Source organism: Glandiceps talaboti, chromosome 12 (genome assembly GCF_964340395.1).
Source record: "Glandiceps talaboti chromosome 12, keGlaTala1.1, whole genome shotgun sequence".
NCBI classification, from domain to species: domain Eukaryota; kingdom Metazoa; phylum Hemichordata; class Enteropneusta; family Spengelidae; genus Glandiceps; species Glandiceps talaboti.
Genome location: NC_135560.1, coordinates 2,965,899 through 2,984,970, shown reverse-complemented (window position 1 = coordinate 2,984,970; position 19,072 = coordinate 2,965,899). Strand labels below are relative to the sequence as shown.

Sequence of the window (19,072 nt, the reverse complement as noted above, 5' to 3'; positions counted from 1 at the left end):
AAGATAGCTGTCCACTCTATTTGGTTTGTTTTGGATAATTGACATGACAGCAAGAATCAAACTGTCAGATCCCATTGACATATTCAAAAGAAATGCAATTCTTTCCATTTCATCATGCGTGATTTGTGAAAGGCTTTTAATGTGCTATGAACTGTATGTATGTTTTAATGTGAAGAATAAAGATTTTCAATTAATAATACAATAGAACGGTGATGGTGCTTTGGTTAATCAAATCATTCAAAGATATACACAATTTATATTTCGGCAAACAGTTATGTTTTTTAAGATACCCCAGTAATTTGAAAAGTCCCTGTCTATTGTAAACACAAGAATGTATTAATTTACAAAGGACATATTGTTTGCCAGCAGATCATGATGAAATAAACTTTTATGTATCTGCTTGTCATTACAAAGGTTTAGTTGGCTTTGTAATAGCTAGCTAGGTCACAGGTACATGAACAATACAAACAAACACAGAACAGTACCACTTGAAAACTGTTTTAGCAACAACCACACCACGATACCTCACAAATCTCTGCTCTAGCTACAAATGTAGGATATACAAGCTTTGTGAATTTTTCACATCTGTTTTTATCATGTTGATTCTTTATCTTGGATGCCAAGGTTTTTCAAGTATCTGTCAGAGTAAATGTAATTAGCTAGACATGGGAAAGTATCTACAAGTCATACAGGTCATAAATAATGCTAGGTGATAGCCTGACAGCTTTTATCTATAAATGTATTGTGTTCAATGGCCATGGCAAAATGCCATCATTATATCCCCTCTATGGCTCCAACCAACATGGTCAACTCAGGCTGGTTATAACAACAACAAATCTGTCTGCATTGTCTAGAAAATAAGGAAAAGAATTTGCAGCACTTTGCCACTCTATATGGAAAGTTGGTCTATTATTAACTACTGACAATAGAGTACATTGTATTGTGAAATATAGGCAAATGAAAAAGCAACTGTACATGTATATAGTCTTGTGCAGTTACAATGTACGATGTCATGTCACAGTGAAAAAACTTGTTAACTTTATGTACTCTCAGACGCAATCAATAGTTCCTACCTTTTCCGTTTCTTCTTTTTCTTCTTTGTTCCTATTCCTTGGTCTTCAGCTTTTTCATCTTGTTTACCTTCTTCCTCCCTACCCCCATCGTCTGCATCACTTTCCCCTCCCTCCCCATAGATTTCTAAGTCCCCCTCCCCATCAACTTCAATTAAATTGTCTTCATTGTCACTTTGTTGGTCATCATTAGGTTTAGTTTCATCATTGTCTTTGTCTTTATCTATCATTGTTCACAAACTGTAAATAATCAGAAGACATATACATGTATATATTAACAAAACCTGTATATGTACAATGTACAATGTAGGTGAACTGAAGTCAATTGAATTGACATTCATTTCACCAGAAAATTAAAACAAAATATACATTCTTTGAAAGTAATACACAACTGAATTCTGGTGAAGGCCATGGAAATAGTTCCCGAGGAACTAATCAAAGTCCATGGACCCAAATTTCATGAAAATTAAGGGGTACAAACAGTTATAGCAATAAGGTTGTAAAATGTATACATTGTAGTTTATGCAAAAAGTCTACCAACACATTTCGTACACAACAATAATCCTAATTATCTTTTGGTGAAGACAGACACGTGTCTCAAACCAGTCTCCCCTCTCCAAGCCTACAATGTATTTGATATGCCACACTGGTACTGACACACACCAACTTCTTATTACTCATCAAAATTTGGTGTTCCCCTATCCTATGAAATGACTCACAAGAAAATACAATTTCTATCATTCTGTCCCACAACAACAATTTCTGTCACTGAGTGTCACTCAGTTATTAGACTGTCACTGCATAAATGTATTTTAGCTCAGAGTATTAAAAGTTTGTCTTTATCTACATGTACATTGTACATCCATTCCAACAACAGTTTATGTATGCCATATGAACATTGTTACTTTACATAAACAACAGACAATACCATAAACAATATTCACCTCATTTCTAGTAACACCAATTATGTATCATCATACACTCTTAACTTTTAAAAGCATGAACCATTAAAATTTAAACTTGTATTTCTTTACACTGCAAATAATCACTAGACATGTTGTTTGAAATCTAGTATTACTTTCAATTGCATTTATGTTATATTTGATTAAATTCAAATTACAAATGTAGGTTTGAAGAGTTGTTATACAAATACAACAGAATTTACAAGAGCTGTCGTTTTGGTGCTATAGATTTTAGGGTTTATATTTTCACAAAACATTCTGGAAAAAAGAAAGAGTCATCAATATTCATGCACAATGTATAAAAGAGATGTTTACCAACTGATATGAGCAGAGCTGAGACATCCTTTCTTTTTGAACTTCAAAAAGCAAGTTTGATTAATGTACAGTGACCTTTACAGACACTTGTTTACATATTTTGTTGTTCAAAATCAATTAGAAATATTGTAACAACTTTCAAGATACCTGTACAGTAAAATATATGACATTACATATATAAGCATACAATTAATCCTAATAGGAGATTTGATTTATTTTGTCTTTTGTTATCCACTGATACCAGTATCAGTGCTGTGCAATCAAAGTACAAACTTACAATGTATATAAACTAAATAGGATGTAATAACCATACAATATCATTACCTATCTAAACTTGACTTGTTATAAATGTACACAAATAAATGCTCCCTCTATATTGTACATGTATGATAATGTATCATGAAGTCATTGAAAGAATGACCTTTTTTCAGAAAAAACAAAAAGTATACACAATTATATGTATATTTATTGTTATTTAGTCTTTTAAGTATGGGAGTCACATCTGTTTGTTTTGTTATTAGCTGCGTAGGAAAAGTGGCATCATTACAAGAGTGTACATTTTATACATTGTACCTATGTCTCTACAAACTACAATGTACATTGTCAATGATGACATTCTTGTCAATCCATCACCCCTTGAAATAAAGGGTTATATTTACATCACGTCATTGCTTGCTTGAGATATATATTACATAACAACATGAATTGCACACCTTCAGGATTGGCTAGACAATGGAATTAATGACTTTATCCTTCAAGTTTATGGGTGTCATCAAAAAACAAAGTACAAGTAAGAAGTATACATTGATATACAGTCAACTGTATTTCCTGTTGTTAGAAACGTACATCTAATATTTATTTACAGGTATGCATTCACTGTAAATAGTGTATGTAGAGCCTTCTCACTTCTTTCCTAATCTACAACTAATTAGTGTTAAAATATTGATGACTTGTACTGTTTTACAAATTATCGATAATTGTTCTTGTTCAACTGGTTACATACGGAATGCACATTAATGATTCAACAACAGCGACAATGTATTGTGTGTATTGGTTTGAAACTGTTGTTAGTCAAGCTATTACTCACCTCCCACTAAGTTATACTGAGGTGCCTTGGTTACTAGATACATGCATGTACAAGTACACACTCACAGTATTGCAATCAAGCACTGGACAGATTACATGTAGTTTGACAACTACAGACATAGCCTACAAAGAATTTCAAATGTACAATTTTTATCTGCTCTGTATACAAATGTACTATGAGTTGAAGAATTAAATACTCTTAAATATCTTTTATAAAACCCAGATGCCTATCAAGCAAACCAAAATGTTATCAGATACACACACAAGTACATATATTGTTACATTTTGTATGTTCCGGGTTGTATTCTACAAATATCAGTTTGAAATCAGTGCTACAGCAGCTGTGTTCAGTCATACAATGTATGCATCAATTCAATACATTTTGTATTGAGAAATGTAATGCATCAGATACAAATCTATCCTGTCTGTAGGTTAGTGTGGCTTCTGATGATGAATATTGCCTTACAAGTCTGTTACTCACTAAAGACATCAATTAATGTAGATCAACAGCTAACACTAGTAACAGGGATCTGTTATCTACTGTATCTACTGTACATGTTATTGTATCTACACACCAGCTGCATGTACATTTTATTGGTAGCAGGAAGTTCATACATGTAGACTCAGTCATTCCTTGCATGATACAAACACTGTCCATCAAAGAATCTTTGTCAACTCACAGGTGAAACTTCTACATCTCTCAAACTGCATTTTTGTTAGCTTTACATCAAAATTTACTGAGAAGGGTATCATATTCTTAATTTGTGGAATGTAACATTCAAACCCATATACAATTGACAGTTACACAGCTTTGAGTATTTTTATCATAGAAATACTTATAAAGTTATATTTGCAAGTGACCATGCAATTATGATGACTTCTGAAATACCAGGATGTACATGTACATGTACATGTATATGATGTAATGATGTATACATGTACTATCCTACACTAGTAGTAGAGTTAAAACTGTCAACATGGAATGTACACATACATCATTACATATTTTTATATTACATATTAATAATGAATATAGCACACTAAATACATTTGCATTAATATTTTGACAGTGTAATGTGACTGCTTTTATTTCAATTTTGAATAGTGAGTGTGAAATGAATGGTGTACATGTATCTGTATGTCACCATGAAAAGGTAACAAAATACTGTAGTTTTACACTTGGCAATAAGTTAGCAAATGTGAACAAATGATTACATGTAGTTGTTTGAAAAATACAATAAAGTACTTTGGGTTAGAGAAACAATGTACTTTGCTAACAAAAGGTAAAAATTTAACAGTAATTGTTGTACAATGTACATGTATCAATATATAACGTTTTCTATTTAAGAATCACTATAGTATTGTGTCTTTTGTTATGATATACATGTAAGTATATGAAAATAAACTCATATTGTTCATAAAGTGTGCCACTTGTCTGCTTCTCAACATTTTTTCAAGGGCCTGTGACTATTTCTACAACTTATTTCTGACCTTTTTACATGGGCCTGTGACCTGTGACTATGTCTACAACTTATTGACTATTGTATTATTGTATACTTGAAAAGTGATGCAAATATCACTAGTTCAGTACTACTAAGATGACCCATGTTATTCAGCAAGTATTTGATTTCTACAGTCTATATTGAATTCACATGGTAAATGTTGGGAACTTAGGACTACAGTATATACATTTTTGTAGGATCAGCACAAAGTCAATACCGAAGTTTAATATATCATACAGCTTCCTTCTGCATAAACACTTTCATGTAATAATTGTATTGTGATGGTAGTGAAACAGAGAAACAATGAATTGTTTGTTAATCCAGTGTCACTCTAACTAATTACTTGTCTTTGTACATCTACTGTCACTTACCCATCAACAGACATGTAACCAGAGATGACATCATTTACCCCTTATTCAATTATAATGTCAACATTACATTTATTTAGCACTTTCATTTCACATTACATATGTTTTGTCATTAAAAAGTCATGGCTGCATGTACATTTATACTTCCTATTTAAACCCATCAAAATATGACTAAATTGACCTACAAGTACATGTACACCTTAGAGAACCCAAACTAATTACAATTACATTTGTATCTAAACACAATCATTAGCCCACAACTGTAGTGGCAAATATCTCAAATATACTTAGGGTGAGGTGTTCTGGAGTTTTCAAACAGAGGTCAGTAATCTCTTTAATTAACTGATCAGTCAGTTTTTTTATATTACAACTACATATAATGAAACATTAATTTATAAGTACCAGTACCAGTAATAGGTACTTTTCTTTACAACTGAAATGGTTATATACACATTTGATGCAACTTTCCAATAAATGGTTGGTTTATTCATCCTGGGTTTCAGCTAAACACTGAATGTCTAACTGGTTGCAATTTTGTTTTTGTTGTTGCAATAATCAATTTGATAACTTTCAAAGATTTCACATCTTTCTCACTAAGCTGAATAAATATCAGCCATGGCCCATGAACTGAACACATATAGCTGTAAAATACAAGTAAAATGTATATAGTTTCAATAAAAGAGACATTTTATGTGGTATTCTGACTCTATTTTTTACAAACAGTTTGCCATTACAATTCTGTGTTCCCATAAACACCAATAGAATACTGTACAACAAATGTATAGTGCCATGCCAGGGCTCGAAATTCGCGGTAGTCCCGCGTCCACAGACTACCAATGTTTGTCTCTGGGCTACCAAATTATGTGAGTGGTAGCCCAATTGGGCTACTAAGTTTTGAATGAAACTGTGACACCCTGACTCCGACACCTTCCCGGGCCGGGGGCCTCCGAGGTCGCAGTCCTGTGGGACGTGTTCTCGCCAAAATTAGCGTCAAAATCTGTGCGTCTTTTCCAAATTTACATCCACACTACATGATGTATATCAAATGTACACGAAATACATGTACACTGTACACGTCATTCTTCCGTTCATCGTATACACAGCTTGTACTTCAAAAATGTCACAACAAAACATTTATATGCAACAATATTCTGTATAGCGATTTAATGTTATCTTTCTGTACTTTCAATTTCCCATGCTAATCACTCTTTGGAAATCTGCTCTCCGGCCCGGGCCCTTCCGATTCTTCTCGGAGTCGGAGTACAGTACACTCTCGGTACAGCACTGCTGCAGTAACTAAATTCCATAACATTAATGACAGCTTTAACTTTCAACTTGACAGAGACACGGTTGTAATGGTGTTTGATAAAATTTTACGCTGATGAGAACTGTTAACTTGGTATACACCTACAGATTCGTTTATTCTTGAACGATGCCTAAAACATTCCGTGTGTAAACCACGCTCACGCAACCCCTGAGAGCATGCAGTGGTGAATGGTAAATTCACGTAATGCATTCGATCTAGTAGTAGTAGCAAAGCTCAAAAGAAAGTTGAAGTTTTAGTGAGAATGAAATGGTGACATGATGATTTGAATTTATCTGAGTGGAGTTTTCAGCATGGACCGTCTGCTGATGTGGTCTTAGACTCTGTTTGATTATCTCTTCGCCCATGAATGGAAGGGGCTTTGCCGTAATGGCCATCATGTATGAATACAAATCCTGTCTAACCCGTCTGTTAATAAGTAACCAATCACGTGGATAGATAATGATAACAGCACATAGTTTCTAAACTACCCAAGACGTAGTCTCCACATCAGGAAATGGCCATGGGGCTTATGAAACTGTTTTCCATACGTTGAATCATATTCAAATTTTACAGGTCTCACTGCACCAAGAGATTTAGATAATAGTTACAAGTACGAACTGCGACTACATGAATTTTCTTCATTGCGATGATAACCGTACGTTGTAACAGTAAGCCTCATACGGTCCCTCTTTATGACACGTCCCCAGAGACGCATACATGTACATGCAAAAAATTGCATCCCCAATGTCAAATATGGCATGAAATACACACAAATAACGTGTTAACGTGACTCTTAAGTTATTCAATCAATCATCGAATTCAATACATCATATAGTTACATATATACACAGACACCATTAATTTAGGAATGCATGCATATGGGCTACCAGTCATTGCTCTCGGGCTACCAAATTTAAAAGATGGTAGCCCACCTGGGCTACCAAGAAAAAAAACGAATTTCGAGCCCTGCATGCTTCATTTTACATTTAATGTTTACACCTGGCTATACCTTTTTACAACTCTGCATACTGTACATGTATATCCATCTACTTGTAACCTATGTTAATACTGTTGCTATGTCTGCTAACCTCTAGTTAAACACACTTTCTGAATTCACAGACTTTAGTACAATATTACACAATAATTAACAAATATGTGGCGTCCCACGCGATTTTCCTGACAAAGTCGGAAAACTCATTTGAGATTCAGAAGGGTTTTCTGAGCCTTTGGGGTGCCGACGTCGATTTTCAGTTTTCACCACATTTGGATTGTGGACATCATTGGCTATAACACAAACACCAAAATTTGTATAAAAAAGAGTTTTTTAGCTTTCAAAACGGGGTTAGTTGAGGGTAATGCATCAGCTTTAATCCAGTTTTCGCCAAAAAATGATCGCACCGACATTCTTGTTTGGCTGGTGAGTAGAGTCTGACACTGGTCACTAGACAAAGACCGTCCATTCATAACGCATGCTTGGACCATGAACTACCTCATAGCGAGTGTCTTGATACATACGGTGGTTTCTAATCTGCTAAAAGGCTCGACACAAGACGTTGCCATGGGAATTCTTTAATAATAAATGAAATCATACTTTGCTGGAGTTTTTATTTATCCTATCAAGAGTCAAAGCCGTCACACCAGCTGATCGGTCATTGCGACTTTTCAGACGTCTTCCCATGACGGAACTTGAGTGTAATCACGTGATTAAATGGCGCGTAAAGGCCACATGGGAAATTTGTTTACAGTTGCTATGCTGAGCGAAGAAACTGCGCATGTGCATATAATATAAACAAATCACTAGGCGACGCGACATGGAGCTCGAGGTTGTGGATGGCTGCGGTGGCATCAGCTCCCAAGACATCTATTCAAATTACAGTGATGATGAGTATTTTGATAGGGGCTTGGCAACAGAAAGTGATAATGACGGTAGTATTTGCAGCATAGATTCAGAGATAGTCGAGGAAAACGTTCAATTTGAGTTTGGGGCTTTTGATCGTCAGGAAAACGAGGCAATTACGCGCTTTGTGTCGAAGGGATGTGGATGTAAACTTGACAATGGTCAAAATTGTTCTAGTCAATTTACGAAATCTGAAATCCAAGAATTTTGCTTACAGAGCCTTGAGTTGTGTAGAAGTCAGCGTGATGTTGTAATTTTAGGTATAATACGCTCTCTGATAAACATGGATAAACAAACAAATTGTTCAAAACGGAGACACCAAAATGAACGTCAGCGAGTTCGCATGATATTTTACGTCCACGGAAAGCGAATTTGTAGAAGTGCCTTTTGCTTCTTTCATTGTATTTCCAGAGATAAATTACATACTTTGGAGAAGCAGTATGCTGCTCACGGCCTCCACATCCCTCAACACGGCAATAAACGGAGACTTCCGCACAATGTCACATCCCTCACTTCAACTAAACAGATCGTTGAATTTCTTGTCAATTTTGCTGAAATTCATGGGTTGGTTTTACCTGGTAGAATCCCAGGTTTATCACGTCGAAATGACGTACATAGCATAAAGTTATTACCGTGTCATTATACTAAGTCTGAGATTCATAAGCAATATGTTTCTGCAATTGACTTGCACAACGAGTTGTGTATTACACAAGAGAACAAAGTATCTGCCGTTGGGTACTCCAAATTTTGTGATATATGGAACGATCTTTTGCCTTTTATTGTAGTTGGCAAACCAATGACAGATCTTTGTTGGCAGTGTCAACGAAACAGTGATCTGTTCAGCAAGTGCCAAGGGTTATCCGATGATCAAAAAACAGAAGCGGTGAGAAAGGCTTCGGAACACGTTGAAAATTACCAGACAGAGCGTCAGTTTTATAAATCTTGTTGTGAAAAAGCCAGGGATGTATTTCGTGAAATGAAATCTGACGATGACTTGGTTGATTACATGCACTATTCTTTTGATTACGCACAACAAGTTCATTACCCCTTTGATCCACTACAACCGGGACCCATCTTTTTTAAAACTCCCCGCAAGTGCGCAATATTTGGAGTGTGTTGCGAAGGTAACAGCGAACAAGTTTTCTATCTCATTGATGAACATTTCAGGAGTAGTAAAGGAGCCAATTCTGTCATCAGCATGTTTGACCACTACCTGACAAATTTTGGTAAAAATGAAACTGATGCACAGTTGAATGCTGATAATTGTACAGGACAAAATAAAAATAACTACGTCATTTGGTATTGCTCGTATCGCGTCATGAGTGGTCTCCATAGTAACATTAATTTATCATTTCTTCCCGTCGGCCATACAAAATTTTCACCTGACCAGCACTTTGGAATGTTCAAAAAAAAGTTTCGCATTTCTAAAGTAGACAGTTTGTCAGATATTGTCGATATCGTAAAAATATCTGCAAAATGTAATACAGCCCAGTTAGTTGGCCTAGCAGACGGTACCGTTTTGGTCCCCTTTCGTGACTGGAGCTCTGCACTGGGAAAATACTTTAAGAAAATACCTAATATCACATCTTATCATCATTTTCGATTTTGTGATCAAAACCCTGGCCAGGTCTTCGTTAAACAACAACATTCAGATACGGAAATAGCTCTGAATTTATTAATAGATCCTGAGAGGAAATCCATAGATAAAATAATACCATGTGAAGTGCAACCTGTTGGATTGAGCTACGAAAGACAGATGTATTTGTATAATGAGATACGTTGTTTTGTTAGAGATTCGAGAAAGAAAGATGAAGTGTGTCCTAAACCAGGGCACCCAACAACAGCGGGTCACGTAAAGGAAACTACGAAAAAAATACCGGATGTAAACGCTGATGCCACCGCAGACCGTCCACAATTAGAAGTTACCAAGCCTGAGAACAACAGGCGAAAGCGTGTATACACGTGCTCACGATGTCGACAGGAAGGACATCGCATAAACAAATGTCCAAAAAAAGTTTCAGAATAGCTACATGGAAACATGCGTAAAGTAAGCGTGTAACTCCATTCAGCCATGACATCAAGTTCGGGAGCACGTGAGTTGGTTCCCTGTCAGTTTGACGATATTGCTGCAGCCGTTCCTTCAGTTCAGAGGGCGAACCTGCACCCAGAAGACGAGGTGTGTTTTATAGATCAACACTCAGCTGTTACCGAAGCAGTTGTTGCAATAGACAGCGAAGTGATGAAACTCAGACCGAAACTAGAAAATCTGATACTGACTAGTCATATTTTAGGACTCAGTAACCGCCTCGAAGCACGTCCCATCACTGATGCCTTAGAAGGTAAGTGTGTGTCGGATTTTCACGAATGTTTAATATCTCGTATGGATGGTGATGTAAACATTACTGGGCAATTACTGCAGGTGTGTTCCATACAACATGTACAATGTTCCAAGAGGTAAAGGACCAATTCTATAACCGTTGTGGTATTTTTTTTCTGCTTACAGATTTGATGAAAGCAAACAACACTCTAAGTTGTAGCCTCCATGACTATAGTTTGGAGGTCAAGTCAGTGATTGATGGTACATCTCCTAGGGTATTCCATGGACCGGAATACAAGTTATACCAGACAACGAAAGCACATAAAACACCTTATGACTATACCCAACATGAGGCCACGACTGCCAGAAGGATCGACCCATGCCCTCCCGCTACTCATGATCCGAGGTTGGATGAAAGTTTGGACGCATTTGAAGATTCAAGAGGATATCTTCGTCTTCGTAGGCGGGGCGACGGTGCATGTAATAATACTCCTGTGACCAGCAGTAGTGAGGTCGCCGACTCGGGTGATTCTAACGACGAGCAAACCGATCCTGACGAGCTATCCTTGCGTTCTCGCAAACGTGGAAAGAAAGCCTGGGAACCCGACTCTTTGGACTTTTAAAGTTTTATACTTAAAAACTCGTTTATTTTTGAAAAGTTTCACATTTATATTTGTCATGACGATGTTTTGAAACTCTCAGATACGAGTCAATCTGGTTAAAATCCGATGTAGATGTCGGCTAATCGTGCACTGCTATCTTACCATCGTTATTTAGCTTGAATTGAACCTTCGTAGTACATGTTTACGTTTTTAGCCTGATCAGGCTAAAAAATGTAAACATGTACCAAGAAAGTCAATTCAGGCAAAATAACGAAGGTAAAATAGCAATGAACGATTAGCCGACATCGACATCGGATTTTAATCAGTTTGATACGAGTATAAAGTTGGCGTCAGATTCAGTTTCAGATTCAGCTAGCGTCAGATCCGAAGACACCCGACGGACTCGATCAAACCTGAATTGATACCGTTGAGACGACAGGGGAAGATTCCACCCCACAAGCTTTTGATGGAAGTTGGGATGTCTCTGCTTTTACAATTTTTATTTGGGGAAAACACGTGAAATAGAGTTGAAATACTTGTCACCGAGACATTGATAGTTCGTCCACTGTATGTTCGTTGGTTGATACGTTTTGCCAATAATTTACACGGCGTCAGTAAAAATTAAATTTAAGTGCGTAATATGTTGCCATACTTATGTTTTATGCACATTTGAAAGCCTCTGAGATCTAGCTAGACATGTACCAGAGTTTGGTGATACTGATAAAACTTAGAAGGCCTCCAGATCTAGACGCAATTGGTAAGTCTTACATTCAAGTGTCATTGTAACCGTGGATGTATTAACCTATTTTTAGGTATTTGATAAAGATAAATAAAGATTTTTGTTGAGAGTATTGTTCATGAAACTGTGTCTACCTTTCACTTTGTGTATGTGTGTAATGTGTCATAAGTTTATTATTTATGTCCATTTTGAAGTAGCCTGAAGATTAACACATTTAAATCACACATTGAAAAATATATAACTTGTAGTACATTGGCTATTTATCAAGAAAACAACAGCATTGGGCTGATAGATCAGTGCAGTCAAGATGATATTAATCTGAGTCAGTTAATAATGTCTGTCACCCTATGATGGATCGTAATTGTAAAGGGTGTATAATTAAAAGATACAGTGTTTTTTTGTAACTGCCTCGATGTTCACTGTGACATTTCTGTCACAACAAAGAAGAGTTGGTTCTTGCCATATTGGTACATTCTCATTCCTGTCTCCATTGATATTTCTGTCACAACAAAGAAGAGTTGGTTCTTGCCATAGTGGTACACTCTCATTCCTGTCTCCATTGATATTTCTTGAATGTTCTTGTTGTTTCAGAGCAAGTATATTTGCAGTGACATGTGGTTTTACGGAAAGATTTAAATACATGTAACTTTATAAAGACACACTAAACGCGTTTGACTTCGTGTGTGAATGCATGTATGTGTGGTCCGATTTCCCCTTTTGTTGAGCGCTATATTTACACTATGTGTATTAAGTTCGAGAAAATAAAAAGGAATCAACAACCAATACGAAAATTACACATAACTTGGTCATTAATGTATTTTTAAAAACCGTGATTTAGTTTTTGTTGTATTCAGTATTCTTAAAGGTATCGACAGAAACCCGGCTTTGAAGTGTTACAAACTTTAAAGCTGATTCTCTCGAAAACTTTTGTATGAAAATTGAGCTCCTCCTTGTTCATAAACCGTCGATTTCATCATGAAAATCTTGCCGCATGAACTTAATTTTTTTTACACGTCTTCCCCACATATGGGACAATCGAAAATTGTCATTATCTCAGTTTTGTCAAATCCGACTTTGTTAGGTAAATCGCATGGGACGCCACATATATGGTAGTTATATTATCCAAGTTATTTAACAGAATTCCAGTGATTATCTCAAAGAACTCAAACTATTATTAACAAGCCATTGAGAATGACATAGTCCCCGCTATGATTGGGTTTTAAGGAATTAGCACTACTCTGATCACGCAACAACACTTGTGAACCTAAATCAAACAGACTTAGATATGTTGTGTCTGCTTGTCAGACATGGAACATGCCTACAACAATAAAGGATTGGTCGGGTATGGGGGATCATATCAATATGAAAATGGATATGCAAATGTATGTCATAGAACACTGTCCTAATACCAACTCTGAATGAGATCTGTTCAAGCATGTCTGAGTTATGGCTTTGGACATGGAAAATTCACAAACAAAATGGCTGCCAGGCAGCCATATTGGATCGTATCATGACGAAAATGGATATGCACATGTATGTCATAGAACACTGTCCTAATACCAACTTCGAATGAGATCTGTTCAAGCATGTCTGAGTTATGGCTTTGAACATGGAAAATTTGCAAACAAAATGGCTGCCAGGCAGCCATATTGGATCGTATCACAATGAAAATGGATACGCACATGTATGTCATAGAACACTGTCCTAATACCAACTTTGAATGAGATCTGTTCAAGCATGTCTAAGTTATGGCTTTGGACATGAAAATTCACAAACAAAATGGCTGCCAGGCGGCCATATTGGATCGTATCATGACAACAATGAATATGCACATATATGCCATAGAACACTGTCCTAATACCAACTCTGAATGAGATCTGTGTGAGCATGTCTGAGTTATGGCTTTAGACAGGGAAAATTCGCAAACAAAATGGCTGCTAGGCGGCCATATTGGATCGTATCATAAAACAAATTGACGTGCATATGTATGCCATAGCATGTTGCCCCTGTACCAAGTTTGAAAAAAATCGGTACAGGCATCTCCAAGAAACGGCTGCGGACGGACGGACGCACGCACGCACGGACAGACGGAACCCAATCCATAAGTCCCCGTTCCGGACTTCGTCCGCGGGGACTAACAAACCATGTTAGGTTTGCTTCTACTACTAGCCAATATAACCCACACATACATGTACATGTACATTGGATAGCTGTTAAATTGAACCCTGGGAATTAATTACAGCCATGGAAAACCATAAAATTAGTGCTGGATATAATTTCTACTTTTCCATATACTACTGGCAGACAAACTGTGCTAATACCTGTCACATGACAAATTTAAATTTTAGTGTACATTTGGCTTTGACAATACAGATCCAAAGAAGTACAAATGTACATTGTACATGAAAACTTGATCCTGTCAGCAAGCATTTCTGACTGTTCACTGTAAATAAATCAAGCACAGTCAGGGTGCTAAAAATGATGTTGACTGCCAGCCACAGACTGCACTACTTGTTTGTCATGTCAACTCATGTTTAATCAACCACTTTACTCATTTTATTCTTCTTATTCAAATGTACAAAATGTACTTATCTGGTTTGAACTGGAATGTTTGATGGAGAGCAAGTACATGTACATATAACAGGCTACATTCATACTCATACATTCTTCTGAAATTTGTTGCCGTTGTTGTGGACAACCAGAATATTGTCTTTGAAAATGATGACAATGACCGATCTTACAGCTATATCTGTTATCAAACAGTGCTTATAGAAATGCTTTTGTTGATGATGGCTTCAAAGCAGCATTTATCTACATTGTACATTGTACATGCACTGTCTACATTGTACATGCATTGTCTACCTTAGCTAAAATCAGATAATTTATCCACATGCATTGTCTACCTTAGCTTAAGTCAGATTACTGAACTGTCACAAAATATAACAGTACCACATGCAATATTGAATTAATGTACACTGTGGACTCATTTCATCATCAGATAGAAAGTCTGTACCTGGCTACTGCAAACTGTTAGCACATTCATACAATGCAGGAGAGAAAACATCAACAAGACACTGGACATCTGTATCATGTTTTGGTATATCATTAGGGTCAAAACACTGATTTGTGATAAATAATTACAAAAAGGAGTTGCTTTTTTTTTAAAAAAGCAAATGATTTAATGACTGTCCCAGTGTCAAATGGTAGTAAACATGGGAGTTGAGATGTACAAGCACTTTGGTAAAAACTTCTGATGTTTTTGTCATGTAGTTTTATTCTTTGTAGCACTTATTACTAGTATGACTGTATCATCAATAACTGTTACATTGAACACTATATAAGTACAGATATAAACAAAATTACATTCCAAACGCTATTAATGTATGGCTAGTCTTAGCCTTGACAACCCTGACATCAAAGCCAACAAACCAATTTAACACTTTGAATTATTCAGAAAGTCTAGGAAATGAATTGGTTACTAAACACAGCAGGTACTGGCCTACAAATGTATGTCAATGAATTGTTTCTACTTTTCAACATCAATTTGAAGACAATAATTCCACAAACATTCAAAATCTGCAATGTGAGAAATACAATTTGTGATAGTATGGTCAGTAAACTTGGTTTTTACAATTCAATTGCATTCAAGTCAACACATTGCAATTGTATATGCTTTACACTAACACTGTGATTAATTCATGAACATTAATAAAACAATACAACTTACATTTGTAAAAGCCATTCTACTGTATGGCACACAATTCCAGGTATAACTATACATTTTATACACTTATGATGTAAATACTTCAACTGTATTATCATATCATACGAATTTACAATTCAAGTATTATGAGCATTCAAGTCAGTTACATGTTAAAGTACTATTTACACATTCAGTCACTGAGTGAAGGATTGAAAAATACTACATGTATCCTAAGATGTTTTGAGAATGTGACTACATACTACATGGACAAGGATATATACATGTACAAGTCTATCTAATCTCACAAATGTTTTTTGATGAAACACATGTATTTGTACTGAAAATTAAATGATCACATGATCTGTTGTAAGGCTGTACAACATGGCATGATAACAAGTATGGTGTGTATGGAATTTGACACATAGATTAGGTACAGCTTTAAGCTGCTTATCAAACTTGAAAGGTAATTTAGGTGTCACTACCATGATACACATACCACAATGTCATATTGGAAGGCTTGACACTAACAAGGTAAAGTCCATGTCAAAGTAAAGAATTTAGAACAAAACTGTGACTGATTACACCACACCTGATAGTCTGATGCACATAATAATACTTTTCAGAACTGTCACCAATTGTTTGCATGGTCAGACAAAAAAGTAATCCCTACAATGCATGAATAAATTTCAAATTATTTTTCATTTGATAAATTCAGCTTCAAAAACACATTATTCACTTTTTTTATTTTAGGCAAAACATGAATTGAAATAAATATACCCTAAATGGGCTGTCAGGATCTTGAAATGAAAGACTATCAATGTGTACAAATAAGTCCCTGTGATGTACATGCCTATAGCCACTGGGATTAGCATTTGTATGGCTTCATTACAAATGCAAGATGCACACTACAATAATGCTGAGTGGATAGAATGAGGTAAATACATACAAAACTATATTATATAATGGTTTCAAATAATGATTCAGGGAGATGGTAGCTTTCTTATAAATGTACAAGCCCAGTACCCATGAAGGGACTTATTATTATTCACTAGGGTAACTTCTATATTGCTCATAAGAATTTCATCAACAATAGCCTGTGGGTACAATTATTTATAACCATAAGTTTACTGTGGTATCTTTACAAAGAGATTTGATAAACAGCTCACATACTAAATATTTATGATATTATATCAGTTCTAAAATACTTGTAGACCATATGAATCTTAATCAACTTAAATGAAACAATTAAACCTGTTGAGTTATTCATATTTTTCTATGTAGAACAGCTATTCATAATAAACTTTGTATCTAAACACTGAAAACAGGTGATGTATAACAGTTGAATTGTGTCAAATATATTTATATATCCTTCCCAATATATTTCTTTGTTGACTTTGAAGTTTCAGCCCAGGAAAATATGAATGACTATAATGTCTGAGGATTTGTTACTATACTAGTCACTAGACCAGCGGTGAGAAAACCCTTATGTCATGAGTATTTTCCTGCTGAATGAAGAAAAATATTTGGGAATACAATATGAATGAATAACTTGTGAGAAGCTATTGGCACGTTGTACCCATAAAGAGAAAGAAGCACCTGACAAATAGGAATTTGTTTTCTCTTTTAATTTACTAACTACACAAAAATTGTTCAATTTGATTTTTCAAGCACAGGCCAATACTGTGACATATTTACCATACTGTAAAAAACATGATTGAACAAGCAAATACAATATCTTTGGAAGAAACTTAAAACACTGACAACATGCATGCATGTAAGTTGTATTTATATTTTAACATGGTGGTAACATTGAAATTTGAGATTATGAAGGGTTAATTAATCTCATTTTGTACAATTAATTTACAAGTTGCTGAATTCTGAATTGACAAACCTTTCAGATGAATGCATATCCTACTTGTTACGACATCGGAAACCTACAAGTACAAATTGAAAGATTTATTTAGTGAGTGCGTTACTGACAAAGTACGATGTATATACCGTTACATGTAACTGAAGTTTGAACAGTTTATTCAAGAAAGCCGACGTGCACAAGCACTGAAGCAGACGGGCTGTATTTCGGAAGACGTACATACCATTTGCATCCAGATGCAATACACTAGTGTTTTGACACCTAATATGTTTGTCCGTCAAATTAATGCGTCTCGACATTCACATTCACACGTCGGTCGTTTTCGAAGGGTGTGTTTTCGGGAGCATGCCAAACAAACATTGTCGGCCCCCTTGATTGTGTACAAATAAAACAATACACACGTACACTGTGAACATTTTGAACATTGCGAGAAAATAAAAACAATGACAGAGGTATTTGGCCGACTTAACTTTAACACCTAGCCTTATAATATGTAAAGTTTAGTCATAGCTTCTGACACCAACGTCACCCCAAATCACCACGAACTTTACGTACGTGCCACTATGATGGTGCTATGAATCAAGAAGTTAGTAATCGACCTTCTCAAATACAATCGTGCCACCTTGCACGGTACGAAGTTCGAAAAAGGTGTCTGTATGTGATACCAGAATGTATGCTTACCATAGATCAGTAACCAATAGAGCTGAATAATAAGATCACGTACTAAAGATTCCTTCCAAAGTCTTGACAAATATGTGTTAAGTTGAGCAAAACATTGTAGTTTCAAACAGTATAAAACAGTATATCAACGTACATCGTTCACATAGACATGGCGTAGTTGGTAGTATGTCTGAGCTACTTCATGTCATATCATTCCGCATAAGCTGTAGAATGTTGCTCAAATATCTATGAAAATGCTATATGAATTTTCTTTGATAAAAAAGCATTGATATATATGCAAAGTACTTTGGATTTTCCCAAATATTCAAAAGAAAGGTCATTCTGAAAAGACCGGGCTGGAACTTCTTTATTTTCGCGGAAGCTAATGTTTGTTAAGGGAGTTAAAGAACCAAAACAATCTCTATACGGAAGCTGACTTCTGATTGGCCGTTGGTTGCCGGGTAAACGGACGACTTTTGCGAGTTTCCAAAGAGGTTCCTGAACAAATTTTTAGGGGGATATTAATCTACAAAACGAGTTCAACGATTAGGAATATGCATCCATCTTTTTTTCTCAACAATGTAATTCTCCGCGAAACACAAATGAAGAAAATGAAATATTGGCATGACCTTTAAAACCTTTTAAATCTCACACAATCTCGCAAAACGTACGAAA

General features: G+C 35.8%; 2 protein-coding genes and 1 long non-coding RNA gene across 3 annotated transcripts in view; 1 reads left to right on the top strand and 2 right to left on the bottom strand.

Annotated features, from left to right (window-relative positions):
• LOC144443445 (tubulin polyglutamylase ttll6-like) overlaps positions 1-1,167 on the bottom strand; it is a 31,549-nt gene extending 30,382 nt beyond the window's left edge. Inside the window, exon 1 of the mRNA XM_078132924.1 lies at positions 1,074-1,167. The gene's annotated coding sequence lies outside the window, so the exon portion shown is untranslated. The remainder of the gene's footprint in view (positions 1-1,073) is intronic.
• A 42-nt stretch (positions 1,168-1,209) lies between these two features.
• LOC144443200 (uncharacterized) lies at positions 1,210-18,561 on the bottom strand. Its single transcript, XR_013481673.1, has 3 exons — positions 18,419-18,561; positions 17,759-17,801; positions 1,210-1,310 (listed from the first exon to the last, which is right to left on the bottom strand). It is a non-coding gene; the product is annotated as an uncharacterized LOC144443200 (long non-coding RNA).
• LOC144443571 (uncharacterized) lies at positions 10,479-11,446 on the top strand. The gene is made up of 2 exons (XM_078133103.1): positions 10,479-10,845; positions 11,010-11,446. Exons 1-2 carry the CDS (start codon positions 10,578-10,580, stop codon positions 11,444-11,446), a joined length of 705 nt encoding a protein of 234 aa, XP_077989229.1. The 5' UTR covers positions 10,479-10,577.
• Positions 18,562-19,072: the final 511 nt, after the last annotated feature.

Coding starts and splice junctions, on each gene's coding strand:
- LOC144443571 (XM_078133103.1), top strand. CDS start 10,578: ATGACATCAAGTTCGGGAGCACGTGAGTTGGTTCCCTGTCAGTTTGAC. Junction 10,846..11,009: donor CATCACTGATGCCTTAGAAG/GTAAGTGTGTGT, acceptor TTCTGCTTACAG/ATTTGATGAAAGCAAACAAC.